The 15,343-nt window shown below is 45.8% G+C and overlaps 2 protein-coding genes and 1 long non-coding RNA gene across 24 annotated transcripts in view; 1 reads left to right on the top strand and 2 right to left on the bottom strand.

Annotated features, from left to right (window-relative positions):
- ZNF2 (zinc finger protein 2) overlaps positions 1 to 10,348 on the bottom strand; it is a 25,919-nt gene extending 15,571 nt beyond the window's left edge. Inside the window, exon 1 of one of the 4 annotated variants that reach the window (XM_023251907.2) lies at positions 10,163 to 10,348. The gene's annotated coding sequence lies outside the window, so the exon portion shown is untranslated. Of the gene's footprint in view, positions 1 to 712; positions 864 to 10,162 lie in introns of those variants that run through there. The other 3 variants (XM_023251908.2, XM_023251909.2, XM_045054616.1) reach the window with 3 other exon arrangements.
- The window catches only part of ZNF514 (zinc finger protein 514), a 12,943-nt gene continuing 4,436 nt past the window's right edge, over positions 6,837 to 15,343 (top strand). Inside the window, exons 1-4 of one of the 12 annotated variants that reach the window (XM_045054610.1) lie at positions 6,837 to 7,366; positions 7,856 to 9,580; positions 14,590 to 14,716; positions 15,058 to 15,141. In XM_045054610.1, the coding sequence (XP_044910545.1) occupies positions 9,470 to 9,580; positions 14,590 to 14,716; positions 15,058 to 15,141 (322 nt within the window). In that variant the 5' untranslated portion in view covers positions 6,837 to 7,366; positions 7,856 to 9,469. The other 11 variants (XM_045054609.1, XM_045054608.1, XM_045054606.1 and 8 more) reach the window with 11 other exon arrangements.
- The window catches only part of LOC109498264, a 20,186-nt gene continuing 15,191 nt past the window's right edge, over positions 10,349 to 15,343 (bottom strand). For 2 of the 8 annotated variants that reach the window (XR_002154997.3, XR_002154998.3), the window contains exon 3: positions 10,454 to 11,645. This is a non-coding gene — a long non-coding RNA (uncharacterized LOC109498264). Of the gene's footprint in view, positions 10,407 to 10,453; positions 11,956 to 15,343 lie in introns of those variants that run through there. The other 6 variants (XR_006595778.1, XR_006595776.1, XR_002741232.2 and 3 more) reach the window with 6 other exon arrangements.

The raw sequence follows: 15,343 nt of genomic DNA, 5'->3' as shown, positions 1-15,343 counted from the left end.
AATGATATATGTCAAACCAAGAGCTTTAAGGACTGCATCTCAGACTCGATTCACTAATATTCTTCTTTTAAATCGAGGATATCTTAGAGGTGTACTTATTTCGAGAATTAAACTTGTCAATGAACTACATAATAACCATAGCTTTCAAAAATGGATTCCAACCGCTTAGAAGTTCAACTGCCATGATTAAAATCAAGTAAAAATGTTCAATGATGTAGTCTAAAAAATGAAGTATCTATCTTTAAATGGGAGCCTCACACGAAGGCCCAAGGCAGGGGGCTAAACGAGACAATCCGAGACTCTTTCTGGGAAAGAGGGAAGGGGCTGAGTGGGCGATTCTATGGATTTAGTGTCAGTTTCCACCCGTATTTATTAAACACCCATTATGGGAAGAAGAACGAAAAGAGCGGAGGAAGGCTCCAAACTTCCAACCTGAAAGTTGGGATCTGGCATATGGGATCCATGCTGAAAGACCACTCGTAACAGTGCCCACACTCCACGGAACACATGCACACATAGCGGGCGAGGGGCAACTTTCCGTCCGCCCCTCTCCGAGCCGGGACGTCCACACACACAGACACACTCCGCAAGCTGGCTCCGTCCGCGTCACCCCGTTCTATTCCCACAGCACCTCCCCCAAGTTCTCAGTGTTCCCTTCTCTCGGCCGCTGCGCTCACTCCGCATCTCGAAGACAAACACCCCCAGCCCTCACCTCCGGCACAGAGTGCTCGGGACCCAGGAAGACGGCGCCTCTTCAGGTCCGGAAAACAATGCGCCTGCGCAAAGCCTCTGACGTTGGCGCTCCCAATCAATGTTCGGCCTTCTCACAAACTCCATTCCCCAGAAGTCTCAGCGGCCAGCGCGCTTCAATATGACGTATGAAATTCCGCGCAAGCGCGCGTTTCTGAGAAAAAGGCTGATGGCTCTGAAGGTAGTTAGTCCCAGCGTTCCGGGAGCCGTAGTCCGGGTCGGGGGAGAACGGTTGAGGATGTAAAGGAGGCTTATGGTCACCCTGGAAATACTGCCTACGTGTGATGTCACGTCCCTCCAGTCCTCCGATGGAAGGGCCGTCCGAAGAATATGTGTGGGATCTTTGGGGCCCGTCCCTACCCTTCGTTTTCACTGCCCGGGAAGACCAAGAACCAGTCTCCTGGCGCTTCGAAGAGGCTTGTTCTGCTTCATCTTGTCCACTTTCAGGGATTTGGTTCTGAAATTTGGGCCGGAGAGATACAGAATTTGGTTCTGAGGACGAGGCTGCGCCTGAGGCATAGGATGCACATTTTTGCGCCCTAAGTGGAGAGCCCAGGATACACGTCTATACAAACTGGGCACCCGGGCAGACTACCGACAGTTTGAGCGCACACCAGCCTGCCTGCCTTGGTACTGCTAGAGGGCCCTGGGTGGAGACGTCGTAGGGATTCTCAGCCTTGGCTGCATGTCGGAATTACCTGAAAAGCTTTGCACATATTGATACCTGGAATCCATTCAGGAGCGAGAGTTTACTAATAACTTCAGGTGACTCTACTGTGCAGCTAAAGCTAAGAACCATTGAGCTAGAGCTCCAGAGAAGACTGGAGATTACAAGAATATGATAAAATCCTACTTTGGGAACAAGTCTGTACTTTCACTCAAAAAGCCTAAAATGCCAGCTTAGGCAAGGCATTGTTACCGATATAAATAGGACACAGTTAACCGCCCCAAACGAACTCATGCTCCAAAGGAAAACCCACAATGTAAAAGCATAACAACACAATGCAGTATGTTCTATATGTCACGTCTAAGACACTATGGGAGCACATGGAGGAAGCAATTAACTATGGCTGAGAAAGTTAGAAAAGGCTTCCTGTAACTGGTACACTTGAAAAAGAATAATTCATTAAGAAGAAGAAAAAAGTGCAATCTATGCAGAGAGAATAACACCTGTAAAGGTACAGACTAGAGGATAAAAATGCGAAGAATTAGTAGCAAGATGACTGGCGAGTGGGTGTTTAGGGGCTGATAACCGTAATTTGGGGCCAGATTGGGGATGATTTTGTACTGTAGTAAGGGTTTGGACCTTGATTAAAGGTCCTTGATTAAAGTCATGATGTCTAAGACATTTTCTTGCTCTTCCTTTCTGTGTGGTGTTTGTTTTAATTTAGCCTTATGCAGAGTTGAAATTTGGGGGTTCTAGATGAGTTTCCTTCTAGAACTCCCCACCCTTGGGCAGGCCCTAGGCTTTATCTCTCTTTGCTGACCCCGGTTAACTGTCAAAGTGGAAGCTTAAGTTCACTGGGGTTTAGCAGTGAAAAAGTCAGGTTTGCTGCTCCCTTCTCAGAGTTGTAGCTCTCCATTTTTTTTTTTTTAAGTCTGCAAATTCCTCATTTTCAGACCTGGTGACCAGTGTGTTTATAAAGATGTTTTATAGCTTTTCAGCATTTTTAGTGTTTTCAGTTAGGAGAGTTGTTCAGGGTGTGCAATCTGCCATGTTGCTGGAAAGTTTAAAGAGAATTTCAGCTGAATTTCTTAAAAAAGAAAGGGCATATAGATGCTGAGCAACCAAGAAACAACACCTATCTTGTCTAGGTTAAGACAGATGTCCACTAGGCCCACCAACTCTGAGCTCTGACAAACTTCAGGACGTTATGGCTATCTGCTGCTGTGTAACACACTACTCCAAACTTAGTCACTTAAAACATCTGTATCATGCGAATAGATTGTGTGGGTGAGGAATTTGGACAGGGCACTGTGGCAATGGCTTGCTTCTGCTTCACTGCTTCATAATTTCCGGACCCTCAGATGGGAGGACTCAAACGGCTTCTCCACTTGAGTCTGCTACCTGAACTGGAACCTGTGGCTGGGCTCACGTGGGGCTGTGGGCCAGAATTTCTACTGGCAGCCTCTCTTTGTTCTTGGACTACCTCACAGTAGGTGGTTTCGGGGTAATCAGGCAGGGTATATGGCAGCTCAGGGCTCCAAGAGAGTGTTCCAGTGAGCAAAATAGAAGCTGCATGGCCTTTTATGACCTAGCTTTGAAAATCAGTAGTGTCTGGCACAAAAACAGACACATAGACCAATGGAATAGAATAGAAACCCCAGAAGAAGACCCACAAATGTATGGCCAACTAATCTTTGACAAAGCAGGAAAGAACATCCAATGGAAAAAAGACAGTCTCTTTAACAAATGGTGCTGGGAGAACTGGACAGCAACATGCAGAAGGTTGAAACTAGACCACTTTCTCACACCATTCACAAAAATAAACTCAAAATGGATAAAGGACCTGAATGTGAGACAGGAAACCATCAAAACCCTAGAGGAGAAAGCAGGAAAAGACCTCTCTGACCTCAGCCATAAATTTCTTACTTGACACATCCCCAAAGCAAGGGAATTAAAAGCAAAAATGAATTACTGGGACCTTATGAAGATAAAAAGCTTCTGCACAGCAAAGGAAACAACCAACAAAACTAAAAGGTAACCAGCGGAATGGGAAAAGATATTTGCAAATGACATATCGGACAAAGGGCTAGTATCCAAAATCTATAAAGAGCTCACCAAACTCCACACCCAAAGAACAAATAACCCAGTGAAGAAATGGGCAGAAAACATGAATAGACGCTTCTCTAAAGAAGACATCCGGATGGCCAACAGGCATATGAAAAGATGCTCAACGTCGCTCATCAGGGAAATACAAATCAAAACCACACTCAGATATCACCTCACGCCAGTCAGAGTGGCCAAAATGAACAAATCAGGAGACTATAGATGCTGGAGAGGATGTGGAGAAACGGGAACCCTCTTGCACTGTTGGTGGGAATGCAAATTGGTGCAGCCACTCTGGAAAGCAGTGTGGAGGTTCCTCAGAAAATTAAAAATAGACCTACCCTATGACCCAGCAATAGCACTGCTAGGAATTTACCCAAGGGATACAGGAGTACTGATGCATAGGGGCACTTGTACCCCCGATGTTTATAGCAGCACTCTCAACAATAGCCAAATTATGGAAAGAGCCTAAATGTCCATCAAATGATGAATGGATAAAGAAATTGTGGTTTATATACACAATGGAGTACTACATGGCAATGAGAAAGAACGAAATATGGCCCTTTGTAGCAACGTGGATGGAACTGGAGAGTGTGATGCTAAGTGAAATAAGCCATACGGAGAAAGACAGATACCATGCGGTTTCACTCTTATGTGGATCCTGAGAAACTTAACAGAAACCCATGGGGGAGGGGAAGGAAAAAAAAAAGAGGTTAGAGTGGGAGAGAGCCAAAGCATAAGAGACTCTTAAAAACTGAGAACAAACTGAGGGTTGATGGGGGGTGGGAGGGAGGGGAGGGTGGGTGATGGGTATTGAGGAGGGCACCTTTTGGGATGAGCACTGGGTGTTGAATGGAAACCAATTTGTCAATAAATTTCATATATTGAAAAAAAAAAGAAAAAAGAAAATCAGTAGTGTCATTTCTATTGCACACTATTGGTTGCAGCCATTATAAGCTTGCCCAGAGTCAAGAGGAGGCACCATACAGCCCACTCTCAAAGGGAGGTCTATGAAAGAATCCGTGGCCATGAAAAACAAACTTGTTGTGGTGCCTGGGTGGCTCATTCGGTAAGTGTCCAACTCTTGGTTTTGGCTCAGGTCACGATCTCATAGTTTGTGGGACTGAACTCTGTGTCAGGGTTCACCCTGGGCTTCCCAGGGCTCACAGAGCCCACGCTGACAGCATGGAGGCTGCTTGGAATTCCCTTTCTTCCTCTCTCTCTGCCCCTCTCCTGCTCGTGCGCATTCCCCCCCTCTCTCTCTCTTTCAAAATAAATAAATAGACTTAAGAGAAAACTTGCCAAAAAGGATTTGGGCCTTCCCTCTTTTATGGGCGTTTCTCTGTGAGAAGCAGGGGTGGGGGCGGAATGTAGAAATGTCCCTATTTCAACCAACGTTTTTGCTTTCCCTCACGGTTCTGCTTGTTTGTATTGCCTCCTGAAGTTGCTTCTACCAGCAATCTTTGCTCCTCCTAGGTCACTTCTTGCAGTTCCAAGACCTCTCTTCTTGAACACCTTTTGGCTTTATTTCTCTAAGCATCTCTCCTTAGCTGCTGCTACGTAGTACTCTGTGTCCAGATCTACATCTTACAATATCATCTATTAATCAATCTATCTACCTCCATATCTGCCTGCCTACCTATCTCTCACAGAAGAAAGCATCATCCCTTTACATCATGGGGCCTTTTTAGAAGTGTTACCTTAGAGGAATAGCACAGGTCCTTAGTGGTATTTTCAGTTTTATCACTCAGTCAATGGGGGAAAGGATGGTTGGCCCCCTAGCAAAGAGGTTTGACTACTTAGTAATAATATTGTTTATTTTCTACTACCAACTTTCTTTTTTGCAGTGCATGTGTATCATCAGAAGCTGGGTGATGGGGCGGAAAAGAAATATTCAGGCACAATTTCACACTATACCTGAAAAAAACACTGCTGCTTCTAATACCCAGGTCTGATACCAGATTGGAGTAGTTTTTACTTCTATGTTTTTGTTTTTGTAATCCCTTTTCTCAAAATGGCCACCATTGGGGCATCTTTAGTCCACCGTCAATGACCCAAGCCCTAATTGTGAACATGTTGCTGTTTTTACCAGGAGCTGCCAACCCAGGAGAGTTGGAGGTTGTGTGATGATGGATGTCTGACCGCTTGGAGGACCTGTAGAAAAGTCTGTGCTTTGGGGCACCTGGCTGGCTCAGTTGGTAGAGCATGTGACTCTGTCTCAGGGTTGTGAGTTCTAGCCCCACGCTGGGTGCAGAGATTACTTAAAAATAAAATCTTAGGAGCGCCTGGGCGGCTCAGTAGGTTAAGCGTCCAACTCTTGGTTTCAGCCCAGGTCATGATCTCATGGTTAGTGGGTTAGAGCCCCACATTGGGCTCTGCGATCTCTGTCTCCCTCTCTTTGTCCCTCCCCCACTCGCACTCTCCCTCTCTCAAAAATAAACAATTAAAAAAAATAAAATCTTGTGGTGCCTGGATGGCTCAGTCGGTTGGGCATCCGACTTCGGCCCAGGTCATGATCTCACAGTCCATGAGTTTAAGCCCCGCGTTGGACTCTGCACTGACAGCTCAGAGCCTGGAGGCTACTTCAGATTCTGTTTCCCTCTCTCTCTGCCCCTACCCCACTCACACTCTGTCTCTGTCTCAAAAATACAAATAAAAGCATAAAAATTTAAAAATAAAACCTTTAAAAGATTCTGTGCTTCAGTTCTGCCTTACAAAAGCACCTTTCACATTTCTTTTGTTGTTTTTTTTGTTTTTTGTTTTTGTAATTAGTTCTTAAAGTAGGGTAAGCCACCTCCTTCAGGCTGATTCGATTTACAGATGCTCTTGCTCTCTGCTCTTCCTCTGGTAAACTGCAGTTTATCAATACTGTTCCTAAAATCTGATGTTACCCATTATTTTTTTCTCTCCATCTTCCATGGTAATAGAATTCTAGCCAGACACATGTTTAAAGAATACATTTCTCTGCAGCTAGGTGTGGTCAAGTGTCCTGGTAAATAGGATGTCAATGGATGTGCTGTGTAGCTCCTTAAGACAGCTTTCCATATAGGATAGCTAGACTCAAGAGTACAAGGGAATGAATTATTGGTCCCTATGACAACACAGATGGATCTTAAGGGCTTAATGCTGTTATAGAAGTGATAGAGTGTGATAGAGTGATGGAAGCCACTCTCAAAAGGTTACATACTATATAATCCTGTTTATATGACACTCTGGAAAAGGCAAAACTATACGGAAAGAACAGAGAGCCGTCACAATGGGCTGGAGTGGGAGAAACGTTTGACTACAAAGGAGCAGGAAAAGGGAATGTTGGGGGGTGATGCGCAAATATTTCTTTCAGGTTAACGATACTCTTTGTGGAGCAGGAAGGAGTCCATAGTCCTTTCTTCACTGACCCTTCACTGAATTCAAAACTTGGGGCCGTGAGGGAAAGGCGGAGAAACACGGGATGGCCTATAGAATAGCAGTTAGTAGTTAATGAGACATGGGTATCTCCTGGGCGCCCTGTAAGAAATACGCCCAGAGAGCCTCCTGGAAATCCTTACTCTGTAGATTCAGGGTAGGACCCACGTTTCTCTTTTTAACAAAAAAGAGTGGTGGCCTCTGGTTGGAGAGCCGCAAACCCGGCTATCGCGTCTAACGTGGGAGTTGCTCCCAGGTCCCAGCCGGCGCTGGGAGCCGGCTGGGGGAATCCTCCACTCACGTCAGCGACGCACAGAGAAGCTTCCATGAGACGCCAGCAACCTCACTCCGCTCAATTCTCTCCGGCCTCCAGGGCGCAGGCGCCGCTCGCCCCGCCCCGCACGCAGGATTGATTGCTCCTTGCGCGGTGGCCCGTCTGCGCAGGTTCGGGACTTATCTTGGGAGGAGGGGCCGGGGAAGAGGTGGGGTTTGTTCTTTGTGGGTTCGGAGACTTCGGGGCCGCCGGCCTGTTGCGAGCGCTGCGCGCCAGCCCGTGACATTGTTGGAAGTGTCCCTCCGCGAGGGGCTGTGGGGCCTGGAGCTAGGAGATCGAGTTGCAGTGTCCCCGTGAGGCTCTCTTTTGAATCCCTGCTAGCTCCGGGCCGCGGAGGCGCACTGGGTACCGAGGTAGCAGGTGTGGCTACGGCCGTATCTCTTGGTGGTGTGGTAGTCATCATGGGTGTGGGTCTGCGCTGAAACTGGGGTCCAGAGTCCGGTCCCGAGGAGCAAGGCGACGGAGCGAAGCCAGGGGGCCCAGGCTCGTGAGGGGTCTGAGAGCGCGCCTGAAAGCAGGGGAACCGCACCACCCCGGGCGGCAGCGCTACGCGCTCGGACAGGAGTCTGGGTTTGACTGCCCTGTTCTGGGCCTTGCAGGTCGCCTGGGCGTCACTGCGCGGAGTGGGAATGCCCGATGTCACCTAGCTTGCTCCCTGCTCTCTGAGCCGTAAGGGAGGACCTCAGGGCTGCGGCTGCAGGACAGACATTTGGACCTAGTGAAAGGACGTCGCCGCTTAGCCCCAGCTATGGACTCCACAGCATCAGGTTTGGCTCTCGAGGGTGGAGAGGGCCAGAAGCCCTTCTGGGGAGTTAGTCGCGGGCCAAGGAGGAGGACGACCCTAGGAAGAGGCCGAGGAATCCAAGGAAGGGGCAGAGCCTGTAACCGCCTTCCCTGTGGCATTTCCTAATTATCCAAGCCCAGGAGCGTGAAGTCTCCGTATCCAGACACCATGGTAGAGGTGGAGGGGATGGCCGCGGAAGACTTCCCAAAAGCCAGAGGAGAGCGGGGAGGGCTCTCCTGTGTGGGAGGGAGAGGGTAAATAATAAACAAACCTGTGAAGGAGTGGCCTTGGCCAGGGATCAGAGGGCAGTGGGGCCATTTAGAGCCTTGCCACCATTTCCTTTATTGCTTCATTAAGTAATAGGATTCCTCCAGCCTTTCTAGCTCAACTGTGTAGAAGATTAGCAGTATACATGGGGGGTACTTCCTGTAGTCACCTCTTCACTAGTGTTGGGGACAAGGCAATCCAGGTGACCCATGAGTTTTTAAGCCATTTCTTTCTATGTTTAGAATCTTCTGTCCTTCACCAAGTGGGCATTTTAACTTTTCGTTCTTCAGCGCACATGCTCAAGGTCACAAGACTGGCCAGTGGCAGAACTGGGCCGAATCTCTGGGACTACCACCCCCTCTGTATTCCTTTATGCCTTGTATTCTGTAGACTATAGCACAGGAATCATCTCAAACTCTTTAGAAATGCAGACTCTCAGGCCCTACCCCACATACACTGAATCAGAGTCTGTTTAACAAGATCCCCCAGAATCCATACGCATTAACGTTTGAGATGTGCTGACCTATGCTATGCCATGCTGCCTGCCATTTCCATGCTTTTGTTGTTGTTAGCTATGATAACTTCTTTGGCATGGTTGCGGCTAGTGTTTTGTTTGTTTTCAGGCTTTGAAAATAGTATGATATAAAAACCCTATTATAGTGGGACTTAAAAAGTATGCTTGCAGAGACCTATGCTTGGGAACTTCTCAGGGAGAACTGACCTTTGAGCTGGGTTCCCAAGGATGAGGGGAAAGGTGTAACTTCTTTCCCTTAAAGTGTATATATTTCTTGGCCTTGCCCTGGGCCTTGTTTTGTGTTCTTAATCTCATACCATAGGCTATATTTAAAGTTCCTTGAAAGTCTTCTCCATGTTGATATTTTTAAAAGGCCTAGTAGAGGAGATGCCCAGTAAGTAACTCTCCAGTGGAGTGGCTGGAATTTGGTGATACTTCAGTTACCTGAAGCCTGCGGTGCCCTTTGGACAGGAGAGGTGGGGGAGGGCTTGTGCAATTCTGTCTCCTGTAGGATAGCTAGAGGCTGCCCGTCAGCTCCCTTTGACCCAGCCCTGTCCCCAGAACCACTGAGGTGACATACTGACTCTTCAGGGGTTTCCAGCTTGGGGCATCTGGGAGCTGCAAAGGCCATAAGGGTTAGCCTTCCTTATGGCTCCTTTTACCTTCTTAGTTCTCCCTTCTCAGGACCCTGCTCTTTCTCCAGAGAGATACCCAGGAGAAAAGGGAACAGCCAGTTTATTCCTGAAAGCCAGGCCCCAGGTGAGTTGGGGTTCTCTTCATTATTCCTCAAATGATTGAACTATAATGTATTCGCCTCCTTTTCTCTGGAGCCTCTTTGTTCGCTCAAGGGAACTGACCCCAATTCCTGCTCTGCTGGAGGCTGAACCCATCAAGGTGGATGCTGGCCTCCCTGTCCCTTTCTAGGGGCCCCTCCTCTCTGCTCAGTATGTACTCACACAGATCCTTTGGTTTATTTCTGTCATGAGCACTGCAGTGAGTACCAAGTAAGGGAGGGAGCCCTGAACTTGAAGGAGTGTCACTACCACAGAAAGGGGCGGGGGGGGGAGACTCTGGTACCCAGGACGCAGCCCCAGTCACAGTAAGGTTGTGCATGGTTTGATGACAGATGGACGTGGCACAGATAGGCCTTTCCATCAGGGTGTAGTAAAAGAACAGTGAGCCTGGCGAGGTTCGGGAAGGCTCATGGAGAAAAGGGGGCAAGGACATTCTGAGGGTATGGACAGGTGGGGAGGCCATTTGAGGCTATGTGCCTGTTCAGATGTTATCTTCCTGGATTAGTGAGAAGATAGACTTAACTTACCTCCTGGCTGGAACACTCACCTAAATTCTCTATGCATTGGGTTTGCAGTTGTGAAATGAGGATGGTAATCATGTTGATGATAATGGTGGGGCGCCTGGGTGGCTCAGACGGTCAAGTGTCCAACTTCAGCTCAGGTCATGGTCTCATGGTTTGTGAGTTCGAGCCCCACGTCGGGCTCTGTGCTGACAGCTCAGAGCCTGGAGCCTGTTTCGGATTCTGCGTCTTCTTCTCTGCTCCTCCCCTGCTCACGCTTTGTCTCTCTCTCTCAAAAATAAATAAACATTAAAAAAAATTTTTTTTACATCATGTTAATGATCATGGTGAAAATAGTAATGGCCATTATGTACTGAGAACCAAATATGTATCAGGAGCCGTTCTACACAATTTCCTTACACTAACTCATCTTTCAAACATTCTTATTTTGAAGAATGGCAACTGAGGCACAGAGGGGTAACTGAGAAAAGCAAGAGAGATAAAGTCACTTGTTCGTGGTTCTCTAGCACATAAGGAAGGCAGCCTAGTTTCAGCACATAAGGAAGGCAGCCTAGTTTCAGATCCAGGTTGTCTGGCTCTAAGATCTTAACCACTCAATAACGCAGTTACCTCATATCGTTGCTGGAGTCTTCTGGTAAATGGTAATTCCTAGTCAGCTTCGGTTGTGAGGGGGTAAACGGGGTAATGGTGACCGACTCCAGAATTGGATTCAGGTTTGGCTGTAGTAGGCTGGATGTGGAGAAAATCAAGTGGAAGGCTGTGGATGCCAGGCTGCCTCATTTCCTAGCAGCCAAGATGGTAGTTTCGTGTATTGTAGCCTAATGATAGACATTTGTATTTAATTTTCTAGCCAGTGGGGGAAACCCCCACCAATAGAGGATTCTCACAGATAACTAGTAGGATAATAAATCGAGTTTCAACCTCTTTGGCCTTAATGTACACCATTCAGAGGTATATCAGAGAGCTTAATCTAGGAGTGTCGTAGGAACGATGGCCTGTTGATCTCAATGGCTCATAGTAACAAAGGTGTATTTCTTCTTTATGTTACGTATCACTAGTGGGCCAGCTCTGACTCCTCCACACCCTCTTTGCTCTGGGATTCATGCTGAAAGATCAAGTCTGCTCTGGGATGTTGTTATGTGGCAGGGAAAAGTACAGTGTCAGAACCAGGAGATGGTTCTTCTGGCTTCTGCCCACAACTCATTGGCCGAAGCAAGTCATGTGGCCAAGCCTAATGTCAGTGAGGTGGGAAGTAAAAATAGGCCTTCCATAATGTGGGGCGTCAGGGGAGGGGCCGTGAATACTTTGAACAAATAATTAGTCTGCCACTGTCTGTTTTCTTACAAATATTCACTTCCCTCCCTCCACACACAATCTCTCCCTAAGAGAGATAACCTAAAACCTCTATTTAGTTACCTACCAAGAGCATTAAGATCAAAGTCTTGGATGGTGTGATGGCCTCAACATCAGGTCTGGATGTTTTTCCTCCGGATCTGGAGACCTCTGAACCTATGATGTAAAAGGACAAATTGCCTGAATCCGTATATCCAATACAGTGGAATAATGCAGAAGGATAACCACAAGATAACCACAATTAGGAGTCCGGGAAGGGGAAGCATGGGAGGAGCCCAGCAATCTCAGGTCTGCAGCAGCTATGAAATTCCTCTGGGCAGACTTGGTGAGAAACGCTGACCTTGGGACCGGGGAGTCTTCTGGTTATGCCCTGCTTCTGCTACCTGGATGGAGCTCCTCAGGCCAGTGCTCTCCTTAGCTCTTGGCTCTGCCCCCAAGTTCCTTCTGCAGTACCCTCCTTGGTCACCTATGAAATGATATTGGAGAATAAACTCACTTGAGGGCTAAGCAACTTTTTCATCCTCCTTGAATAAATTGATGGCCCAAGGATTTTTTCAAGTCATGAACATTCGGTGTAACTCTTGAAAAGGTCATCAGCTTTTTATGTAGTTGTTTTCTGTCACTTCCATGTGTCAGCAATTTTACCCACAGTTCTTTTTTGTGGAACTCTTGGGGTTTTTCTTGAGAAAGCCATTCCTTTAGTCACTAAGCACTTCAGCTGCCCTGAAAGGATTTACTGGGAGCCATCTTTGGTCCTTCCATTAGGTTGTTAACCATCCTTTGTCATGTAAAAGCCTTATCTATATTGTCTTTGACCAACTGGGAACCAGAATTGGTTAAATCTCCAACTCTGTAAGTTTACAATTTCCGGATCCTTTCTTTTGCCTTCCATTTTTATTTTGCAAACTAGCCAACTCTTGAGCTCATTTCTTTTTCTTGAGATATTTTGTCAACTTCTGCCAATAACAACCACCTCACACTACTGATGTTCCGGCCTCTTCTCACAGCACCACAAATTCATTCTTACATTGTTCGTCTTTCCAGTTATTGCAGACAACTGTTTTAGCACACAGTTCACCACCAAATTACATGGGTTGCCATAGCATCAATAACTTTCTTTACTTCTGGCTCTAAGCCAAAGTCACGTATTTTAGGCTTTTTGTGATGGCAGAACCTTGCTTTAAGTACTAGGTTTTTTTTTTTTTGTTTTGTTTTGTTTTTAATGAGTCAGTTTAGGCTAGTTATGCTATATTAAGAACAGCAAAACTTCAAAGACTTCTATCATCAAAGGTTTATTTTTTGCCTGTATTACATGTTTCACATTCTGTTTGTGAAAAGCAGATTATTTGACAACACTTAGGTCAGTGGAACAGGAAATTCAATCCTACAGGGAGAGCCAGTGAGTATTTTGAATAAATAATACAATCTATCAAAAGGGGTTATTAGAAGTGAGTTTTCCATATCTGATTATTTTGGACTGACTTATGTTAATGTAAAATTTTTACTTTGACTTATTCTATGGAATCAATGTCTAAATGGGATTTCTAAACATATTTTGGGAAAAGTATAGGAGTTTATGCTACATTTATCTGCATTTTAGTTCACGGTATGTGAATTACCATACAGTGTAAGTCAAATGGGAGGTTATCTCGTTGCTGTTTAGAGGGTGACAGGATACTTCTGGTTGGGACCCACCGAGTGTTTGTCCCTTGTGGAGACCTGGGATCCAGGGTGTGTCAATTTTGGACATTCAGGAATTGAATGAATAGGAATAGAAAAGTGATTAGGCTTTGGGGGAGAGGATTCATGGTAATCAAACTCATAAAAGACTTAACGATTCATTATAAGGCTACTTGGTACACTATCACTGAACTGTGTGCTGGGGTGGGGTGGGGGTAAATTATTATAAATCCCAAATTATTTGATTTGGATTTAGTGAAAATTGTCATTAAAATCATAGGTCACAAGTTTCAAAAATAGAAGACTATTGATACTAGTGTGTTTGAGAATGCAAAGCGTATAGCCTGTTATTTCTAGTTGATTCTAATTAAGTGCAACTAAGTTGAGAGTAGAACTTGTAGAAAATGAAGGAAATGGATTACATTTGTCTCCCTTCCTAAGCAGAATGTCTCTGTAGGGCTGATTCTCTTGAGACCCTGATTATATATTTTTTTTAACTTGTTTTATTTTTTATTTTTTTTAAATTTACATCCAAATTAGTTAGCATATGGTGCAACAATGATTTCAGGAGTAGATTCCTTAGTGCCCTTCCCCATTTAGCCCATCCCCCCTCCCACAGCCCCTCCAGTAACCCTCTGTTTGTTCTTCATATTTATGAGTCTCTTCTGTTTTGTCCCCCTCCCTGTTTTTATATTATTTTTGCTTCCCTTCCCTTATGTTCATCTGTTTTGTCTCTTAAAGTCCTCATAGGAGTGAAGTCATATGATATTTGTCTTTCTCTGACTGACTAATTTCACTTAGCATAATACCCTCCAGTTCCATCCACGTAGTTGCAAATGGCAAGATTTCATTCTTTCTGATTGCCGAGTGATACTCTATTGTATATATATACCACCTCTTTATCCATTCACCCATCGATGGACATTTGGGCTCTTTCCATACTTTGGCTATTGTTGATAGTGCTGCTATAAACATGAGGGTGCATGTGCCCCTTTGAAACAGCACACCTGTATCCCTTGGATAAATGCCTAGCAGTGCAATTGCTGGGTTGTAGGGTAGTTGTATTTTTAGTTTTTTGAGGAACCTTCATACTGTTTTCCAGAGTGGCTGCACCAGCTTGCATTCCCACCAACAATGCAAAAGAGATCCTCTTTCTGACCCTGATTATACTTCTAAGCAGTGTGACTAAAGTATTGACAAGAGTGGGCACTTACTACTTCCAAGTAGTAAGGAAGATACGTTTCCTGAAGCAGCTTAAAATATTTTTGAGATGACAAAATCCCAAACGGGGCATTGGGATAGCTAGGAACTCGTGGAATCCCTTCTACATCCTAAGGTTCTACTCAGACGCCCATCCTCTCTTCTTCCTGGGGCTGTTAGTGTGCTCCCTAAGGATACAGCAGTGTCTTCTGTGTTTCAGGATCTGATGACATTCAAGGATGTGGCTGTGGAATTCACCCAGTGGGAATGGGGGCAGCTGGATCCTGCTCAGAAGGACCTGTACAGGGAAGTGATGCTGGAGAACTTCAAGAACTTGGCCTCTCTGGGTGAGCTCAGCTCCTCCAAAGCCTAAAGCCTGCCCATCAGGCCTGCCATCTTTATTTCATTGTTGTTTAAAAGCTTGGGGTTTCTAGGCCTGTTGGCTGAGTTTTGCCCTGGGGTTCTGGAATCAGACATTTACATTTTCTCTGGAGTCCTCATTCTTCATTTGTAGGAAAAGTCTTGCTTGCTATGAAACCATAATAAGAAGTTTCATGATTCTGCTCCTAATATTTTACAATGCCTATTTGTAGGCTTTCCACACCTATTTCTCCCCCAGAAAGACCTAGGGCTAAAGCCTTGGCCTCTAACATACCCAGTCATGATCCTTTTCTTTCTCTACCATCAGGGCTTCCAGTATCTAAACCATATGTGATCTGCCAGTTGGAGGAAGGGGAAGAGCCCTGTGTGGTAGAGGGAGAAATCTCAACAGGTGAGTGAGTGAGACCTAAGCAGCATCACACGTAATAAGGATCAGCCCTGGGTAGGAAGTTGTCCTGAAACCTTGGTTAGGGGACCATCCTCTGAGAGGTGAGGCTACTTGTCAGAAGCCCTCCACCCACTACAGTATTTTGAAAAAATTTTTTAATGTTTATTTATTTTTGAGAGACAGAGTGCAAGTGGGGGAGGGGCAG

The sequence above is a fragment of the Felis catus genome, chromosome A3 (assembly GCF_018350175.1).
Source record: "Felis catus isolate Fca126 chromosome A3, F.catus_Fca126_mat1.0, whole genome shotgun sequence".
NCBI lineage: Eukaryota > Metazoa > Chordata > Mammalia > Carnivora > Felidae > Felis > Felis catus.
The sequence above is the reverse complement of the archived record's forward strand: the minus strand, read 5'-3'. Positions and strand labels throughout refer to the sequence as shown.